The sequence below is a fragment of the Rhinopithecus roxellana genome, chromosome 10 (assembly GCF_007565055.1).
Source record: "Rhinopithecus roxellana isolate Shanxi Qingling chromosome 10, ASM756505v1, whole genome shotgun sequence".
NCBI lineage: Eukaryota > Metazoa > Chordata > Mammalia > Primates > Cercopithecidae > Rhinopithecus > Rhinopithecus roxellana.
The window spans coordinates 9289518-9305599 of record NC_044558.1 but is presented as its reverse complement, the minus strand read 5'-3'; the positions used below and the strand labels follow the sequence as shown (position 1 = coordinate 9305599).

Genomic DNA, 16082 nt, shown 5'->3' with positions numbered 1-16082 from the left:
AACATGGAGAAATCCTGTCTCTACTAATAATACAAAAATTAGCCAGCCGTGGTGGCGTGTGCCTGTAATCCCAGCTACTCTGGAAGCTGAGGCAGGAGAATTGTTTGAACCCAGGAGGCGGAGGTTGCAGTGAGTCAAGATCGCACCACTGCACTCCAACCTGGGTGACCAGAGCAAGACTCCATCTCAAAAAAAAAAAAAAAAAAAAAAAGGTAAAGATAAAAATATGATCTCCATTTCTGACACTCAAGCTAGTTGCTCCTTGGAGCACAGGGCACCCAACTCCCCCAAGACATCTTCCAGGACGTCCCATGACTGCTGCAATGGAGAGAAGCTACAGAGAGGGTCTGACTGGGCAGAGGAGCAGGAGGGCATTGCCAGGGGATGGGTCCAGTTTTGAGAACATTGCATTCTGATTTGGCATAAAGCCAGTTTCCTAGAGAAAGCAAGGCTTTTGTTGCCATCCTCTCCCTCTGTGTCCCTTCTGACACCTCACTCCAATTTCCAAAATCAAACAAGGAAAGTCAGAAAGAAGTAAAGGGAATAAGAACAAGTCCTGGGCCAACTGCAAAATATGTGCCTTTCCCAATGACACGAACTTGTATGGTGGACAGGACAATCCGCAGAACCTCAGCACCCCAAATGCACCCTCACGGAAGCCTCGTGCAAGAGAGGCCATGGACAATCCTGATTTACAAATGAGAACACGAAGGCTTAGAGAAGTGAAGTAACTTGCTCAAGAGCTCACAAGTCAAAAGTGGCTGAGCTGGGCTTCAATCCTGGCTCATCTAAGCCCAGCCAGGCCCTTAGCCACTTCTGTACTACCTGATGTCCTAGTATACAAAGTAAACCAAGGCTAAAAGATGGCAGCTCTGAAAGGAAAAGGAAGTTGTGAAAGGGTCCCATGGCCCGGGCATGGATGACAGTGGAAGGAGAATGGTGTGCCCCTTCTCCCTGGGCGTCTTTGAGGGCAAGGAGGTTTAAGTGGATTGTGTATGTATACATTGGCTCCAGAAGTTCTTAGCACACACTGACAGCCCCAGTTTCAACCCTCTGGGAACCCTGGAGTCATGGTCTACACTGGCACTGCCCAGTATAGCCACTAGCCATATTTGCTAAGTTTAAATTTATGTTAACTAAAATCTGAAAATTCAGCTCCTTGGCCACACATTTCAAGTGCTCGATGCTGCTTAGGGACTACTGTGATGGGAGTGCAGGTCCAGACCTTGATCCTGAAATCCAGGCCATGCCCCAAAGGGCTGCAATTTGCTGCATCGAGAGGATCTGCCTATGGGTGTCACTAGGATGAGGTGTGCAGGGGGTGGTGAGGGAGGAGACAAGAAGGCGGGGGAGCTGTACAGTGGCTTGATGAAGACCCCAAGAGCCCTGGGGAGGAGGTGGGGGCTGGGGGCCACTCTTCTCTGCATAAGCACTCTTTCCTTGTCTACTCTTTCAGAAGCGAGTTCTTTTCCTGACCAATGACTACTTCTTCACGGACATCAGTGACACCCCTTTCAGGTGAGGGACACAGGCTTTATTTGCAGGGCGTGGGGGTTGAACATGAATACCAGCAACTCATATTTAGTTGGCAATTTTGTGGTCATAGCAAAAGACCCAGGTCAGCATTCAGGAAACTTGAGGTCTAGACCTGCTTTGCCAGTGTAGCCTAGAATGCAGGTTCCAGAGCCAAACTGCCTGGACGTGAACCCCAGCTCTACCATTTACAGGCTGTGTAAGCTTGGTCAAGTGTATGGTCTGTGCTCTGCTCCTGTGGGCCCCAGGCGAGCCCTTCAGTTGCTGTTGTTACTTCACTGTTCCTCAGCGTCCATCAGCCAAGCTGCCTTAACAGGCCATTTCCCAGAGGGCAGTGAGCCCTGTCTCTGAGAAGAGGCTCTGAGGTCCAGCGCTCCCTGCTTTACTGATGCGTCACCTCTGCCTCCTACAACTCTCTTAACAGGCCTTTGAGTTTCACTTAACCTCTCTGTGCCTTAGATTTCGATCTGTAAAATGGGGGTAACAATAACAGCTGCTTCTTGGTGATGTTGTGAAGTTAAGTGATATCATCCATTTAAGATCCTAAAGCAGTGAGAGGATCGAATTGGAAGATCTCAGGTTCCATGCAACTATAGAAATATTTGACTCTAGGTATTAGGCAGATTAGGAAACAAGTGGCCACTACCTCTGAATTATCTGATTTCTCCATAAAGCCCTGGTTCCCAGTCCTGACTGCTCATTGGAATACCTGAGGAATTATGTGAAGTTGCCACTGCCCAGGCTTCATCCAAAACCAGTTTTTTTTGAGACTGGGTCTCTGTCTCCCAGGCTGACGTGCCATGGCACAAACAACTTACTACAGCCTCCACCTCCTGGGCTCAAGCGATCCTCCCACCTCAGCCTCCCGAGTACCTGGGACAGTATAGGAGTGTGCCACCACATCCCACTAATTTTTTTATTTAAAAAAATGTAGAGTTGGGGTCTCGCTGTGTTGCCCAGGCTGGCCAGACCAATTTAATCAGAATTTCTGGGGGTAGAGCCCATGCACTCACATCTTTTAAAGCTCTCCAAGAAAGTCAGACATCCAGCCAAGGCTCAAAATCGATGTTCAGCTGGAGAGGAAGTCGCAGCACGACTCTCCAGGTGGGAGTGGGAGCTCCTGTTTGCAGGACCGCCTGTGAAACAGAGACTGTTCTACATTTCAGGGGATCCCTGTGAGGTTCAGGATGTCCCTTGATGAAAATGGGAGGTGAGAGGGTTCTCAGTCTACAGAATGACCAGGGTCCTGCTTAGGAAGGGAGGCTGCTGGGAAAATAGAAGCACTGCCTCCATTCTGGAGGGGACGGCTGCGAGGCCAGAGGCAAAGAAGGGGGCATGAGGAGCACACCACTCGTCAGGGATACAAAAAGTCCCCACACCTAGTGTTGGTGAGGGCAAAGACGAGGCCAGGGGGCAGGCCAGCGTCTGCTGCTGCTGAATGAGTGCCTTCTCTTCTCTCCCCACAGTTTGGGGGTGGTGCTGTCCCGGGGCCACGGAGAATACATCCTTTTGGGGAACACGTCTGTGGAAGAAGGTGGGTCGGCACCAGGGGCTGAGGGACAGTTAAGTGGAAAATAAGGGACTCTCACGGGACACAGGGTCAACCCCAGCCAGAGCCAGTGTGACAGCCTCCCTGCTCCCAGGCTCCAGAGCAGCCTCTCAGAACAATGCTGCCAGGTGGAGAGGGGTGTGTGTGTCCCTGGCTCCCAGGGCATGCAGGATCTGTGGGTCAGTCATCAAACCAGCAGAGCCTGAGGCCTGCCAGCCGCACTGCCAGGTTGCAGGAGGCCTTACTGGACTAGGAGGTCCGTCAAGGCAGTATGTTTTTTCAACAAAGCTGAAACTCACTGGGCGGCTATTTCTACAATTGGGACACACACTCATGAAAGTGGGGGAGCATCACCCTGAATGCGGACTCTGGTTTCAGGCCTGCATGACTTGCTTCACCCAGACCTGGCCCTGGCCAGTGACTGGTAAGTGAGGAGTGAAAAATGGGAGGGAGACAGGTGGAATGTTTTGAGATAACACTGACTTTCCTGGGTTTCAGGATCTACTGCATCACAGATATTGACCCGGACCACCGGAAGCTCAGCCAGCTAGAGGCTGTGATCCGCTTCCTCACCAGGGAGGACGCAGATCTGGAGTGTGAGTGCTGGCCACCCACTGAGGCGAGCTTTTCCTCTGGGGCCCTGAAGCTCGGGACTTTGCCAGGAGAGGTGGGAAGACAGGGGGAGGCTGTTGCACAGCCCTATCCCAGTAGCACATGGATGGCTTAGATCAAACAGGGAGATTCCCAAAGAAAAAGGCATAGCCATCCTTATCACAGGGCTAAGCTGGTATTTAAGCACCCTTGGAATTGTGGTGACATGTATGGATCCCCAGGTCAGGGACTGGGATCTTTTTCAGCCTCTATCCACCAAGTTCTGTTAAGGGTCAGAAGAGAGCACCATTCAGAGTCTGTCAGTTTTTTCCCTACCACTGTCTAGAAGTGGACCTCTGGGCAAATGGCTGCCACTCTTCACCAGAAGTCCTCATCTCCACAAGGGGAGCATTTGGCCAGATGACTCAAAGACTGTGGGCTGTGTTTTCTAAGCCAGTTCCTCATGCTAACCTTGCTCACCTCTTCCAGGTCTAGGAGCCACAGGTGCTCCTTGTTTTGCAGTTGTGACACTTCAGTCTCTGCTCCATGGTCCCATGGCCTTCTCACCTGCACTAATGCGAGTGGTGAGCTCATTAGGCCACATCCTTAGCTTGTTCCTCCTTCTTTCTCTTTGGAAGAAAGAGCAGGTCATCCTGTCACATAATTGTCACCCCCATAAGAAGACTGCCTCCCATGCCAACCCAACAGGGCACTTATTTACTTATTTATTCATTTCATCAACAAATCTGTACTGAGCTTGCACCCTGTGTCAGGCCCTGGGGTAGGCATTGGAGCTACAGACAAGGCCCTTGCTTTCATGGTGCTTACATCCTAGTGGAAAAGCCAGGTGATAAACAAATAAGCCTACATATGTAGATACAGGTTATTACAAATTGTGATAAGCGCCATGCACACAATGGTGTAGGAGAGAGAAATAGGCCTGCTTTAAAGGAGATCCTGCTAAGCCACTTGTGTGACTGTTTTGTGACACCACCTCACCAAGGTGAGGAGGATCTCCTTTGGGGGTGACAAAAATATTTTGGAACTAAATAGAGGTGGTGGTTGTACAACAATGTGAATGTACTAAATGCTACTGACTGAATTGCATACTTTAAATTTGGTCAGTTCCATTTTATGTGAATTTTACCTCAACAAAGATAAATTTTTTTAAAAAGAGAGGAAAAAGAAAGAGCCTCCATGCAAAGACTGGGAAAAAGAACATCCAGACCAAGGGAAACAGCGTATGTAGGGGCTCTGAGACAAGAAGGAGCTTAGCAAGGTCAAATTCACAGAACTGGCCAGAGGCAGTGGCTCACACCTATAATCCCAGCACTTTGGGAGGCCAAGGTGGGCAGATCACTTGAGGTCGGGAGTTCTAGATCAGCCTGGCTGATACAGTGAAACCCCGTCTCTTTTTTTTTTTTTTTTTTTTTTTTTTTTTTGAGACGGAGTCTCGCTCTGTCGCCCGGGCTGGAGTGCAGTGGCCGGATCTCAGCTCACTGCAAGCTCCGCCTCCCGGGTTTACGCCATTCTCCTGCCTCAGCCTCCCGAGTAGCTGGGACTACAGGCGCCCGCCACCTCGCCCGGCTAGTTTTTTGTATTTTTTAGTAGAGATGGGGTTTCACAGTGTTAGCCAGGATGGTCTCGATCTCCTGACCTCATGATCCGCCCGTCTCGGCCTCCCAAAGTGCTGGGATTACAGGCTTGAGCCACCGCGCCCGACCGAAACCCCGTCTCTACAAAAAAAATATATAAAAATTAGCCAGGCATGTGGTGTGCTCCTGTGGTCCTAGCTACTTGGGAAGCCGAGGCAGGAGAATTGCTTAAACCTGGGAGGTGGAGGTTGAAGTGAGCCAAGATTATGCCACTTTACTCCAGCCTGGGTGACAGAATGAGACTCCATCTCAACAACAGCAGCAAAAATAAATTCATGGAACTGACCAAAGGCCAAGATATCCAGATGATTGAGGAGCAGAGGAGGAGGAGTTGAGATGAGGGAGACTGAAGATCACACCTGAGTTCACTGAGGGTCTCCTAAGTTCATCAGATGTTACAATTGGAAAGAGCCTCAGATACCAAGCTGTTGTACTGACATACTTTTTGGAGTTGAGAAAGTGAAGACAGACAGAGGTGAGGTGGCTCCCTCACGCTCACAGAGATAGTTTTACATGTCCCACAGACACGTTCATGAAGCACATCTTCTTCCCTGAACTTCGGGTGGGTGAGTTGTGTTCATAGGCATGGAGGAAGCATGTGGCCTGGTCCCTTGATGTTTTGCACTCAGGTGACGAGGAGCTGGTCCGGGAGGTGCTGTTTGACGCGGTGGTGACAGCCCCCATGGAAGCCTACTGGACAGCGCTGGCCCTCAACATCTCCGAGTAGGTCCAGGTTCCCAGGTTCCCAGGCCCCAACCAGCCCCCGGAATTCCCTTGGCTGAGTCAGGGCCCCTCTCACCACCTGGCTGGTGGCTTCAGAGAGCACCCACGTCCTGTGGCCTTAGAACAAGTGCAGGTCCCCCTGGGCACAGGACTAAATCCCCACGCCACGATAGTCCCATTCGTACAGCCCCTTTCTCTGGGTTGGACTCCAGCCATGAAACTTCATTGGCCAAAGTGCCCCTGGCCAAAGAGCAGTTCCAATAGGTTTCCAGCAGGTAAGGTCACGGCACCAATGAACTTGACCTCGGTTTTCCCAACCCCTTAGAAGTCCCTCCTCCCTTTGCTGGTCTTTTCCTGGTACTATCATGTTTAGTGGCCTGGTAGAAGGAAGATGAGTGGCATGTGAGTGTGAGTGTAGAGCGTGTGTGTGCCCATGAGTGCTGGGGGGAAGGGGAAGGTATTACTGAGGTTAACGTCACGGTGAGCCATACCTTGCTCCTGAATAGGAAGATTCAACATTGTGAAGATGTCAAACCTCCCCTAGACAGTCAATAAATTTAAGGACATAATTAGATACTAGAAAATTAAATATTAGATTTTTAGTGCTATCCTTCTTAATAAAAAAAAACCTACAGAATTTTATAGGGACAGTCTCTTATTGAAAAAAGCAAGATGTGGAATGCTACCATTCTACATAGTATAGTATGCTACCTTTTCTGTAAAAAGGGGGTGCCGTAGTATTTGTGTGGATTATATAGATAACATCTATGATCGATATACTATCTACACAAGGCTACTCAGGAAACATTCCTCATTAGCTGTTTCTGGCTAGAAAATGGGTAACTGAAACAGGGATGGAAGGGACACTTTTCACCCTGTCTAACATGTTGGTGTAATTTTGAACCACATGAATATATGACCTATACAAAATTAAACTAGAATAAAGAAAGAAAAAGAATCTAGGTCAGAACAGTGCTTAGTGTATATAACCCATTTGATCCTCACTGCAGTACTCTCACACAAGAGCTCTCGTTAGTGCCATATGACAGACGAGGAAACCAAAGCATAGTGAGATTAAGCAACTTGCCTGAGGTCATATGCCTCGAAAGTGGCAGAGCTGGAATCAACAGCGGGCAGCCTCACTCTCATTCCCAGACTCTTAAACCCTGCACTGTTGTGCCTTCTACAGAGGGCTGGAGCACTAGGTTTGGAGAGGGGCACTATCTCCATCTTTCCAACCTCACAGATTAGTCACAGATGATTTTCAATGTGGAGAAATATTGAGAAGGAAGTATTCTTAACCAGAGCATGCATCAGAAGAGACTTCCTAGGAAGTTAATATAAAATAGCATACAGTTGGCTGGGCGCGGTGGCTCAAGCCTGTAATCCCAGCACTTTGGGAGGCCGAGACGGGCGGATCACGACATCAGGAGATCGAGACCATCCTGGCTAACACGGTGAAACCCCGTCTCTACTAAAAAATACAAAAAACTAGCCGGGTGAGGTGGCGGGCGCCTGTAGTCCCAGCTACTCGGGAGGCTGAGGCAGGAGAATGGTGTAAACCCGGGAGGCGGAGCTTGCAGTGAGCTGAGATCCAGCCACTGCACTTCAGCCGGGCGACAGAGCGAGACTCCGTCTCAAAAAAAAAAAAAAAAAAAATAGCATACAGTTAAGGAGGAAAAAATACATAACCATCTGCATAGATAAAGAAAAGGCATTAAATAAATATTAATATTCATTCATTTAAAAATATTTTGTAGAGATGGGATCTCACTATGTTGCTCAGGCTGGTCTTGAACTCCTGGCTTCAAACAACCCTCCCACCTCAGACTCCCAAAGTGCTGGGATTACAGGCATGAGCTACCACGCCCAGTCATACCATTCTTATTTGTTAAAGCCACTCAATAAAATTAAAATTGACCTAAGCATGCAAGTAACATCTTAATGGGGCTAGAGGCTCTCTCACTAAAGACAGGAACAAGACAAGCAGGCCTACTTCCCCACTGCTGTTTAACAAGGTCAGAAGGCATTAGACAAGAGAAAGTATGCAGAGGCAATTAGAACTGGAAAGAAAGAAGTAAAATTGTCTCTGTTTAAAGATGACATAATTATATATCTGGAAACCCCAAAATAATTAATAAGAAAATTACTATACCCAATGAGAGAATTCAGTAAAGTAGTGGGTTATAATATCAGCATTCAAAAATTAATAGCCTTTATCTACACAAAAAAAGATAGAAGATATGAGAAGGCTTATTTTAAAAGGCAAGAAATAATACATGATAAAGTTATAAGACTACAAGAACACATGACATAAACTATAAGAACTGTTCAAAAACCTATATAAGGAAAATTATGAAACACTCCTGAAAACACAAAAGTAGAGGCTGGAACACATGGAAAGACAGTGTTTTTGGATAGGAGACTTCAACGTCATAAAGATATTAATCCTCCCTAAGTTAACGTATAAGTTAAATGCAACCCCAATGAAAACACCATCGTCTTTTTCTGCATCTAGATAAACTGATTATCAAGTTCATTTGGAAGAATAAGCAAGAATAACCAGGAAATCTCTAAAACACACACACACACACACACACACACACCAAAAAAAGCAATGAAGGGAGGTTGGGCCTACCAAGATATTAAAACACATGACAAAGCCTCTGAGATTTATAAAGTGTGGTATTGGCACATGAAAAGGCAGGCAGACCACGGGAACAGAAAAGGAAATCCGGAAACTCATCTAAACGCATGTGAAAATTTAGTCTATGACAGAGATATCCTGTCAAGTCAATGAAGGAAAGATGGATTTTTAAATAACCGGTTTTAGAGCCATATGGAGAATGATAAAATTGTGTTCTTTTCTCATTTTCTCACACCATACACCTGGACGAAGTCCAAATGACTCAGAGATTCAAATGTAAAAAACGAAACCATATAAATACTAAAGGAAAACATGAGCCAATTGCTCTAAAATCTAGGAGTGGGGAAAACCTTTCCCAACAATGACTCAAAATTCAGAAGCAATAAAGGAATGATGGGTAAATTCAGCAACGTCAAAAGTGTTTCTGTAGTTGGGTGCGGTGGCTTGTGCCTGCAGTCCCAGCTACTCAGGAGGCTGAGGTGGGAGGATCGCTTGAGCCTAAAAGTTCAAGACCAGCCTGGGAAAAATGACAAGATCCCATCTCTAAAATAAAAATAATAACAACTTAGCCAGGCGTGGTGGTGCACACCTGTAGTCCCAGCAACTCAGGAGGCTGAGGTGGGAGGATCGCTTGAGCCCAGGAGGTGGAGGCTGCAATGAGGCATGGTCACATCACCACACTCCTGCCTGGGCAACACAGCAAGACCTCATATATATATATATATATTTTTTTTTTTTCTTTTTCTTTTTCTTTTTTTTTCTTTGAGACAGAGTCTTGCTCTGTTTCCCAGGCTGGAGTGCAGTGGTGCGGTCTCAGCTCACTGCAAGCTCCGCCTCCCAGGTTCACGCCATTCTCCTGCCTCAGCCTCCCAAGTAGCTGGGACTACAGGTGCCCGCCACCACGCCTGGCAAATTTTTTGTATTTTTAGTAGAGATGGGGTTTCACTGTGTTAGCCAGGATGGTCTCGATCTCCTGACCTCGTGATCCTCCCACCTCAGCCTCCCAAAGTGCTGGGATTATAGGCGTGAGCCCGGCCAACCTCATCTTTAAAAAAAAAAAAAAAGGAAAAAAAATGTTTCTATGGCAGGAATAAAAACACGAGCAAGATAAAAAGAGAAGTTACAAACTGGAAAGGTGTTTGCAACTTATAAAATAGATAAAGGGTTACTCTATATATTATGTATTCATGATAAGGGACTTCAAAAATTGAGACGTAAAAGACCAGCTATCTTAGAGGGAAAGTAGTCAAGAAATGTGAACAGTTCAGAGGAAAAATGCAAATAGTCCCTAGAAGAAAAATTCAAATAGTCCTTAAATATAAAGAAAAAAGAATGCTCAACCTAACATTTAATCTTAAATGCAAATGACAACTATGCCCAGATTGGACTTCTCGCCTATCAGATTGAGAACCACCTGAGCTTGTCAGCGCGCACTGCTGGCAGAACTGTGGGGAATCAGGCCCTCGTAGATTGTGGGTGGGATACGAAATAGTTCAAACCCTGTCAAGGGGAGTTTGATGACATCTGGCACAATTTCATGTACATTTACACTTTGATCCAGCAACCTCACTTCTAGGAACCTCATCCCAAAGATACACTGGCAAAAATATGAAAAAAATGTACCTGTGAGCTGCTCATTACTGCACCTTTAATAACAGTAAAAGATTGAAAACAACCCAAACTTTCATCAGTGGAAGCCTAGTTAACTGAGTCATGGTGGATCCACATAATGGAACGCTATGCAGCTGTGAAAAACTAGAGTATCTCTATATGAAATAATCTTCAGTAATGGAAAAAATATGAATGATATCTCTGCTGTTTATCTAGAAAGAGGAAAGACAAATATATTTTCATAATTACTGTCACAAATGTACATATAAACGTACATGCATACATGTATGTACACATACACACACATACTTTTCAGTGGCACAGGGAACCAAGAGTCAGGTTACCTACAGGAAGACTAAAGGAACAAGGAGACGGATACAGAGACAGACTCCCCTGAATAGGCCTTCTCCATATTGACTTTGGAACTATGTAAATGCTTTATCGAATCATAAAACAAAATTAAATTTTAAAAAGTAACTTGTAGTAATGGAAAGCAAATAAAACAAATAAACCTAGCTATATATCAGGTTCATTAAATAATCGAACATATGGGAATTCTTTCAAGGGGCTTTAGAATTGTAAACACTAAATAAATAAAATGTTAAGCAGTGCTCAGTAATCACATTGCTAGAAATAGTATTGACATTGTTATTCTGAATAGGGAGAGCAAATCGTATTATATTAATGTCGTTAAGAACCAAGATCTTCAGCAAAAGAGAAAAGAGATATGCAAATTTCAAAAATCAAAGAAGTTAAGATTAGATGGAATGCTAAATGTGAATTTGAAATATCAATTTGAACTCACGATGTAGTTTCTCTTAAAGAAATTAATGGATATCCTAGCTCTCTCCCCTGAAAGGACCCACTGCAGTGAGTGGCCCAGCCCTAGACTTTGGACTTTCAATGTTAGTCCTCATTAAAACGAGCCCATGCTCCTAGAAGAAAAGTCTGATTCTAGCACAGGGGCAGGAAATATACACAATGAACCTGGAACATCTTGTCACACGAGGAAGCAAGAAGTTACCAAAGACAAATGATATTGTGCCCAAAGGACCCCAGAGCCAGCCGGAGGAGGCCCTCACTGGCCAAAGGTAGATGAAGTAATTATAATTATAGCAGGAGCTGGCTGTGGAAGCACCGCTGTAATTCCAGCCTTGTGGGAGGTTAAGGCAAGAGGATCGTTTGAGCCCAGGAGTTCAAGGCCAGCCTGGCAACATAGTGAGATCCTGTCTTTAATTAAAAATAATAATAATAACTGCAATGAATTAAAACATATGAAATATGTTAAAATCCTTGGGTTCATAATGATCCTGGAAAAAAAACCTCATTGGCCATCTTTGGAAGATTGTTAGGAAAACAACTCATTATTCTAAAACCCAACAAAGAAACACAAAGAATAAATTATTTATCCTGCCTCTTCTATAAAAATTGTACTTCAGGATAACTAAATATTGATGAGGAGAAGTTTTTCCTTATACAGGTATTTCAGGTAAAAATAAAATAAGAAACAAAAGAATACATGTATTTTTCATGCCCTAATCAATCAGAGAGTGTGTGCCTCTTGTGAAGAACAGTCTGGTAAAAACAAACCCGAACCCGGTTAGGCCCTGAGGTCTCACAGCCAGTTGACAGGAAACGCAGGGGACACAGAGCAGTCTGAAGAGCACCCCAGGGTGGCCATCCGCCAAGGCCAGAACCGGAGAACCCCACAGGCAAGCGCCCTTTATCGCTCTGTTTGTTCCACAAATCAATTGCAAGGAAAAGAAAAGGGGAGAGGGAGAGTGGAGAGAGAAAGGGAATCAGGTTAAAAGAGGCCAAAGATGATTGCTAATGGTTATGGGGTTTCTTTCTGGGATGATGAAAATGTTCTGAAATTCACAGTGCTGATGGTCGCACAACTCGGTGAATACATTAAAAACTACTGAATCACACGCTTTTAGGTGGGTGAATTGGATGGTATTTGAATGATATCTCAATAAAGACAGAGAAAGACAGACAACTAAGAGATACCAGTTGCCATGCATGAACCTTAGGCAGATTCTGATTCAGCCAAACTTAAAAGTAATTCATGAGGCGACTGGATTATCTGATGATATGAATGAATCATCAGGTTTTTTTTAAGGTGTAAGAATGGCATCAACGTTTTTTAAAAAAATTATTTGTATTTTGATTGTATAAATTAAAATATTTGCCCATGAAATATCTGGGATTTGCTTCAAAATAATCTAGTGGAGGGACTGGAGGAGGCAGTGGCTGAATTGAGACCAGCCCCTGGCTGGTGATTGTTGAAGCCAGGTTCTGGGTAGTGAGACCCATTAGCGCATTCTCTCTGCTTTTGAACAGAGAATTGAATCAGGAAGCTTTAGGGATAACCAGGAGCTTAGGACCTGTTCCCAAAGAGTCTCACTCAGAGGTCTGCTGCAGGGCTCTGTGAGGCTGGAGTCCTATGACCCCGTGCACACCCTGTACAAGGCCCCTGGCTACAGCATGGGAGTGGGTGGGGGAGACCCTTTCCCTCAGTGACTTTCCAGACCATAGACACTGCAGGGTCTATCCATGAGGGAGACCCCCACAGTCCAGCCTCTGAGTCTGGCAGTGCTTCAGGATTGCCTACTTTGTATGCTCACTATAGCACACACCCGTGGACATGGAGAGGAACTAGGTAATAGCTTCCAGTCGACTGTGCCAAAGACAAGAACATCACCTGGGTTAAAAGTGATGACTTCCCACCCTGGTCAAAGTATTGTGGCTTTGAAACCGGGAGGGAGGTTTGTGACACCAACAAGCTCATGGGTCTGTCTTCTTTCCAGTCTCAACAGCAAGGTTATGAGGTTCACTGGGACTTCTCCTGGGTGGGTGTGGACAGTGCCTGCTCCCCCTCCCGTCACATTTCCGTAATAAGGGAAGTATGTGGAGGGCTATAAGACCAGGAGGTGCCAGCTATGTGCTGGGCATGAGAAGTCCCTGTTCCTTAGGTCCCAGGACAGAATCTCCCTTCCAAGTTCCGTCTTCTAGATCTAACTCCCCAAAAGCCAGGAGAACAAATTAGGAGCTAGATCTGCCAGGGCAGAGAGGCAGAGGCCCAGGGCTCCACTTCATAGGCAGATGCTGCCCGGAAGCCGGGCCTGACACCTGATGTGCACCATGGATGCCAGCAGGGTGCACGTCCTGGCCCCTTTCCCAGGAACCCAGCCTTCCTGGAAAGTCTCCCTTGAGCCAGGCTGGGCAGGAGCAAGGAGAGGCCCCCAAACCCCTGCAGGTCTCCCCCAAGCTATTGCCACAGCCCCATGGTGACCACTTCCACTCTGTCTGCCACACAGAGAGGCTGAGCAGGTGGTGGACATGGCCTTCCTGGGCACCCGGGCTGGACTCCTGAGAAGCAGCTTGTTTGTGGGCTCCGAGAAGGTCTCCGACAGGTGGGTTGGGCCGGCCACCCTGGGAGGCCAATCCCTACAGGGCAGAGAGGGGCAGAGCCCCACGGTGTGTTCCTGGGCTGTGGGTGGACTGGCACGGGATCTCCAGCATGCTGGACCCCTGGGAGCCCAGGAGGGCAGAAGGATTGGGATTGACAGATTGGGATGGTGGGAAAAGCAGCCCTTCCCTGAAGGCTCACACCTCCTGGTGGTGGTGTCCCTAGGAGATGATGGAGGCTGGACCAGTCAGGGAGAGAGACTTTGAAGTTGAGGGTGGGTCAGAGAATCCACCATAGGAATCTCTAAGGGAGAAAGCCGAAATTGCTTTCCTCTTTGGGCTGGTCTCTGTGTGGCAGGCTGAATCTTCTGGCTGGTGTCTCTTTTCCCCACCCCTAAGGGGAGAGGAGGTGCTGCTGGGGCCCTGTGGTAGGTGGAGCGCTCACCCCACAGAGCCTTCATGAACCACCCACTCCCACGTTGGTGTGGCAGAGTTGTGGTTTCTTACTCTACCTGGCAGGAATCCAGGCCCAACTCCCTGTAGGCCATGGAAGGCTCAGGCCTCCACACCAGGAATGTTCAACTGGGGGTGATTTTGTGACATTCAGCAATGTCTGCAGACACTTTTGCTTGTCACACTGTGGGAGGCAGAGAGCATCCTACTGCCATCTAGTGGGTGGAGGCCAGGGATGCCGCTAAACATCCTACGAGGCCAGGGCAGCCCCCGCAGCAATCGCCTGCACAAAATGTCACCAGTGCCGAGGCTGAGAAACCCTGCTCTAAGCCAAGGCCGGGTTCTGGGGGAATCAGGGGCTGGCCCACCCGGGTGCTCAAAGGAGGATGGGAGCCCAGAGGAGGGGTCCGGGGGCGAGCAGTGCCACCTGCCGCTTCGCAACCCAGGAGGCTCCAACAGGTGAGGACCTTCACGCACCTGGAGAGCAGCCCAGGGCCCCTGAGCCGAACTGACCCTACTCTCCTCGCCTCCCACCCGCCAGCTGCTCCTCTTGCTAAGCACACCCAGCCACGGAGCGCCATCTTTGAGCTTCTTCCAGGACTCTGTGACAAATCCACACTTGCTAAGCAAAGCTGAGGCTTTCTAGGAAAACAAATTAAGTTGCTCTTCCCTTTCCCTCCCTCCTCCCTCCCCTCCTCCCCCCACCCATCTCTGCGGAGGTGGAGAGAAAAGAGCACCACTGCCTCCCTGACCCTTCCCTCGCTCCCTCTCAGAGGCTTCTAAGACTGGAAGCAGGAGATTCGAGGCAGACAGACCTTCCCAGTGCCTTTGCCTCCTGCGACCACTCCCGGGGGCTCCCTTCACCTAGACTTGAGGTGAATGGCAGCCCAGGAACTGTGTCACAAGGCAGGTTGCTTCTGGTACATGTGAGCCCGTCACTCTCAGCACCAAATCTCAGTTATCCACCTTGTGGATTATCCACAGCAATGTGTCTGCTCCCCACCCCCATCCCGCTTCTCCCTGCCTCCCACTCTGCTTCTGGCCAAACACTCCCTTCTGTGGGCTGCTGTGTGTTCAGGGAATGCAAAACCATAATTAGCAAGGTAAAGCTGCTCGAAAAAAGGAAACTCATCATGCATGCAAAAGCCTAGAGGCAATCCTCTTGAAGGAACCGTTTGGGGGGTTGATGCCCTCCTATTAGTGCAGTGACAGAGCCGACTCTGCAGCTTCCTCCCTCAGACGTGCCAATGAGCCAGACAAGAAGAAATTAAGCTCTATCCAAAAGAAAGAAACGCTGCAGGCAAAAGAGTTTACATAAAAATGGAAAGTATTTCCTCATTATGCAGACCCTATACCTCTTCTAGCTGCTAGTCAGATGCAACATCATTTTGTTTCTGGAAAAGGCCAGAATTGCTGGGAAACATTGTCTGGGGCAGTGCTAATTTAGGGGCTACAATCACTCTCCTAGCCCAGCCAAGATGACCTCGTATGAGAACAAGAAAGAGGGACGACTGTGTTCACAGATTTGGGGAGAGGTACCACATCTTCCTCCTTGCAGGAAGTTCCTGACGCCTGAAGACGAGGCCAGTGTGTTCACCCTGGACAGCTTCCCACTGTGGTACCGCCAGGCCTCAGAGCATCCTGCTGGCAGCTTCGTCTTCAACCTCCGCTGGGCAGAAGGACCAGGTAACCCACGGCCCTGTGCTCCTGGGGCTGGGCCAGTCTCAGGCCAGTCTCATCGCTCCTCCTGCTGTGCTCTTAGTGGGAAATGGGAACGAGATATGGAATAGAATGTCCAGGCCACCAGGGTTCCCCTCCTGCCTTCCCTCCTGCCATGCATGGTGACTGAAGAAAGCTCACTGGCGCCTTCCCACACCACAGGTCCGGCGCTGAAGGTGGGCCTGATCTT

General features: G+C 47.7%; 1 protein-coding gene across 1 annotated transcript in view; it reads left to right on the top strand.

Moving 5' to 3' along the window:
• CACNA2D4 (calcium voltage-gated channel auxiliary subunit alpha2delta 4) overlaps positions 1-16082 on the top strand; it is a 130605-nt gene that overhangs the window by 63156 nt on the left and 51367 nt on the right. Inside the window, exons 19-25 of the mRNA XM_010363565.2 lie at positions 1457-1518; positions 3000-3067; positions 3461-3506; positions 3581-3678; positions 5958-6051; positions 13630-13725; positions 15732-15859. Of these exons, the coding sequence (XP_010361867.1) occupies positions 1457-1518; positions 3000-3067; positions 3461-3506; positions 3581-3678; positions 5958-6051; positions 13630-13725; positions 15732-15859 (592 nt within the window). The remainder of the gene's footprint in view (positions 1-1456; positions 1519-2999; positions 3068-3460; positions 3507-3580; positions 3679-5957; positions 6052-13629; positions 13726-15731; positions 15860-16082) is intronic.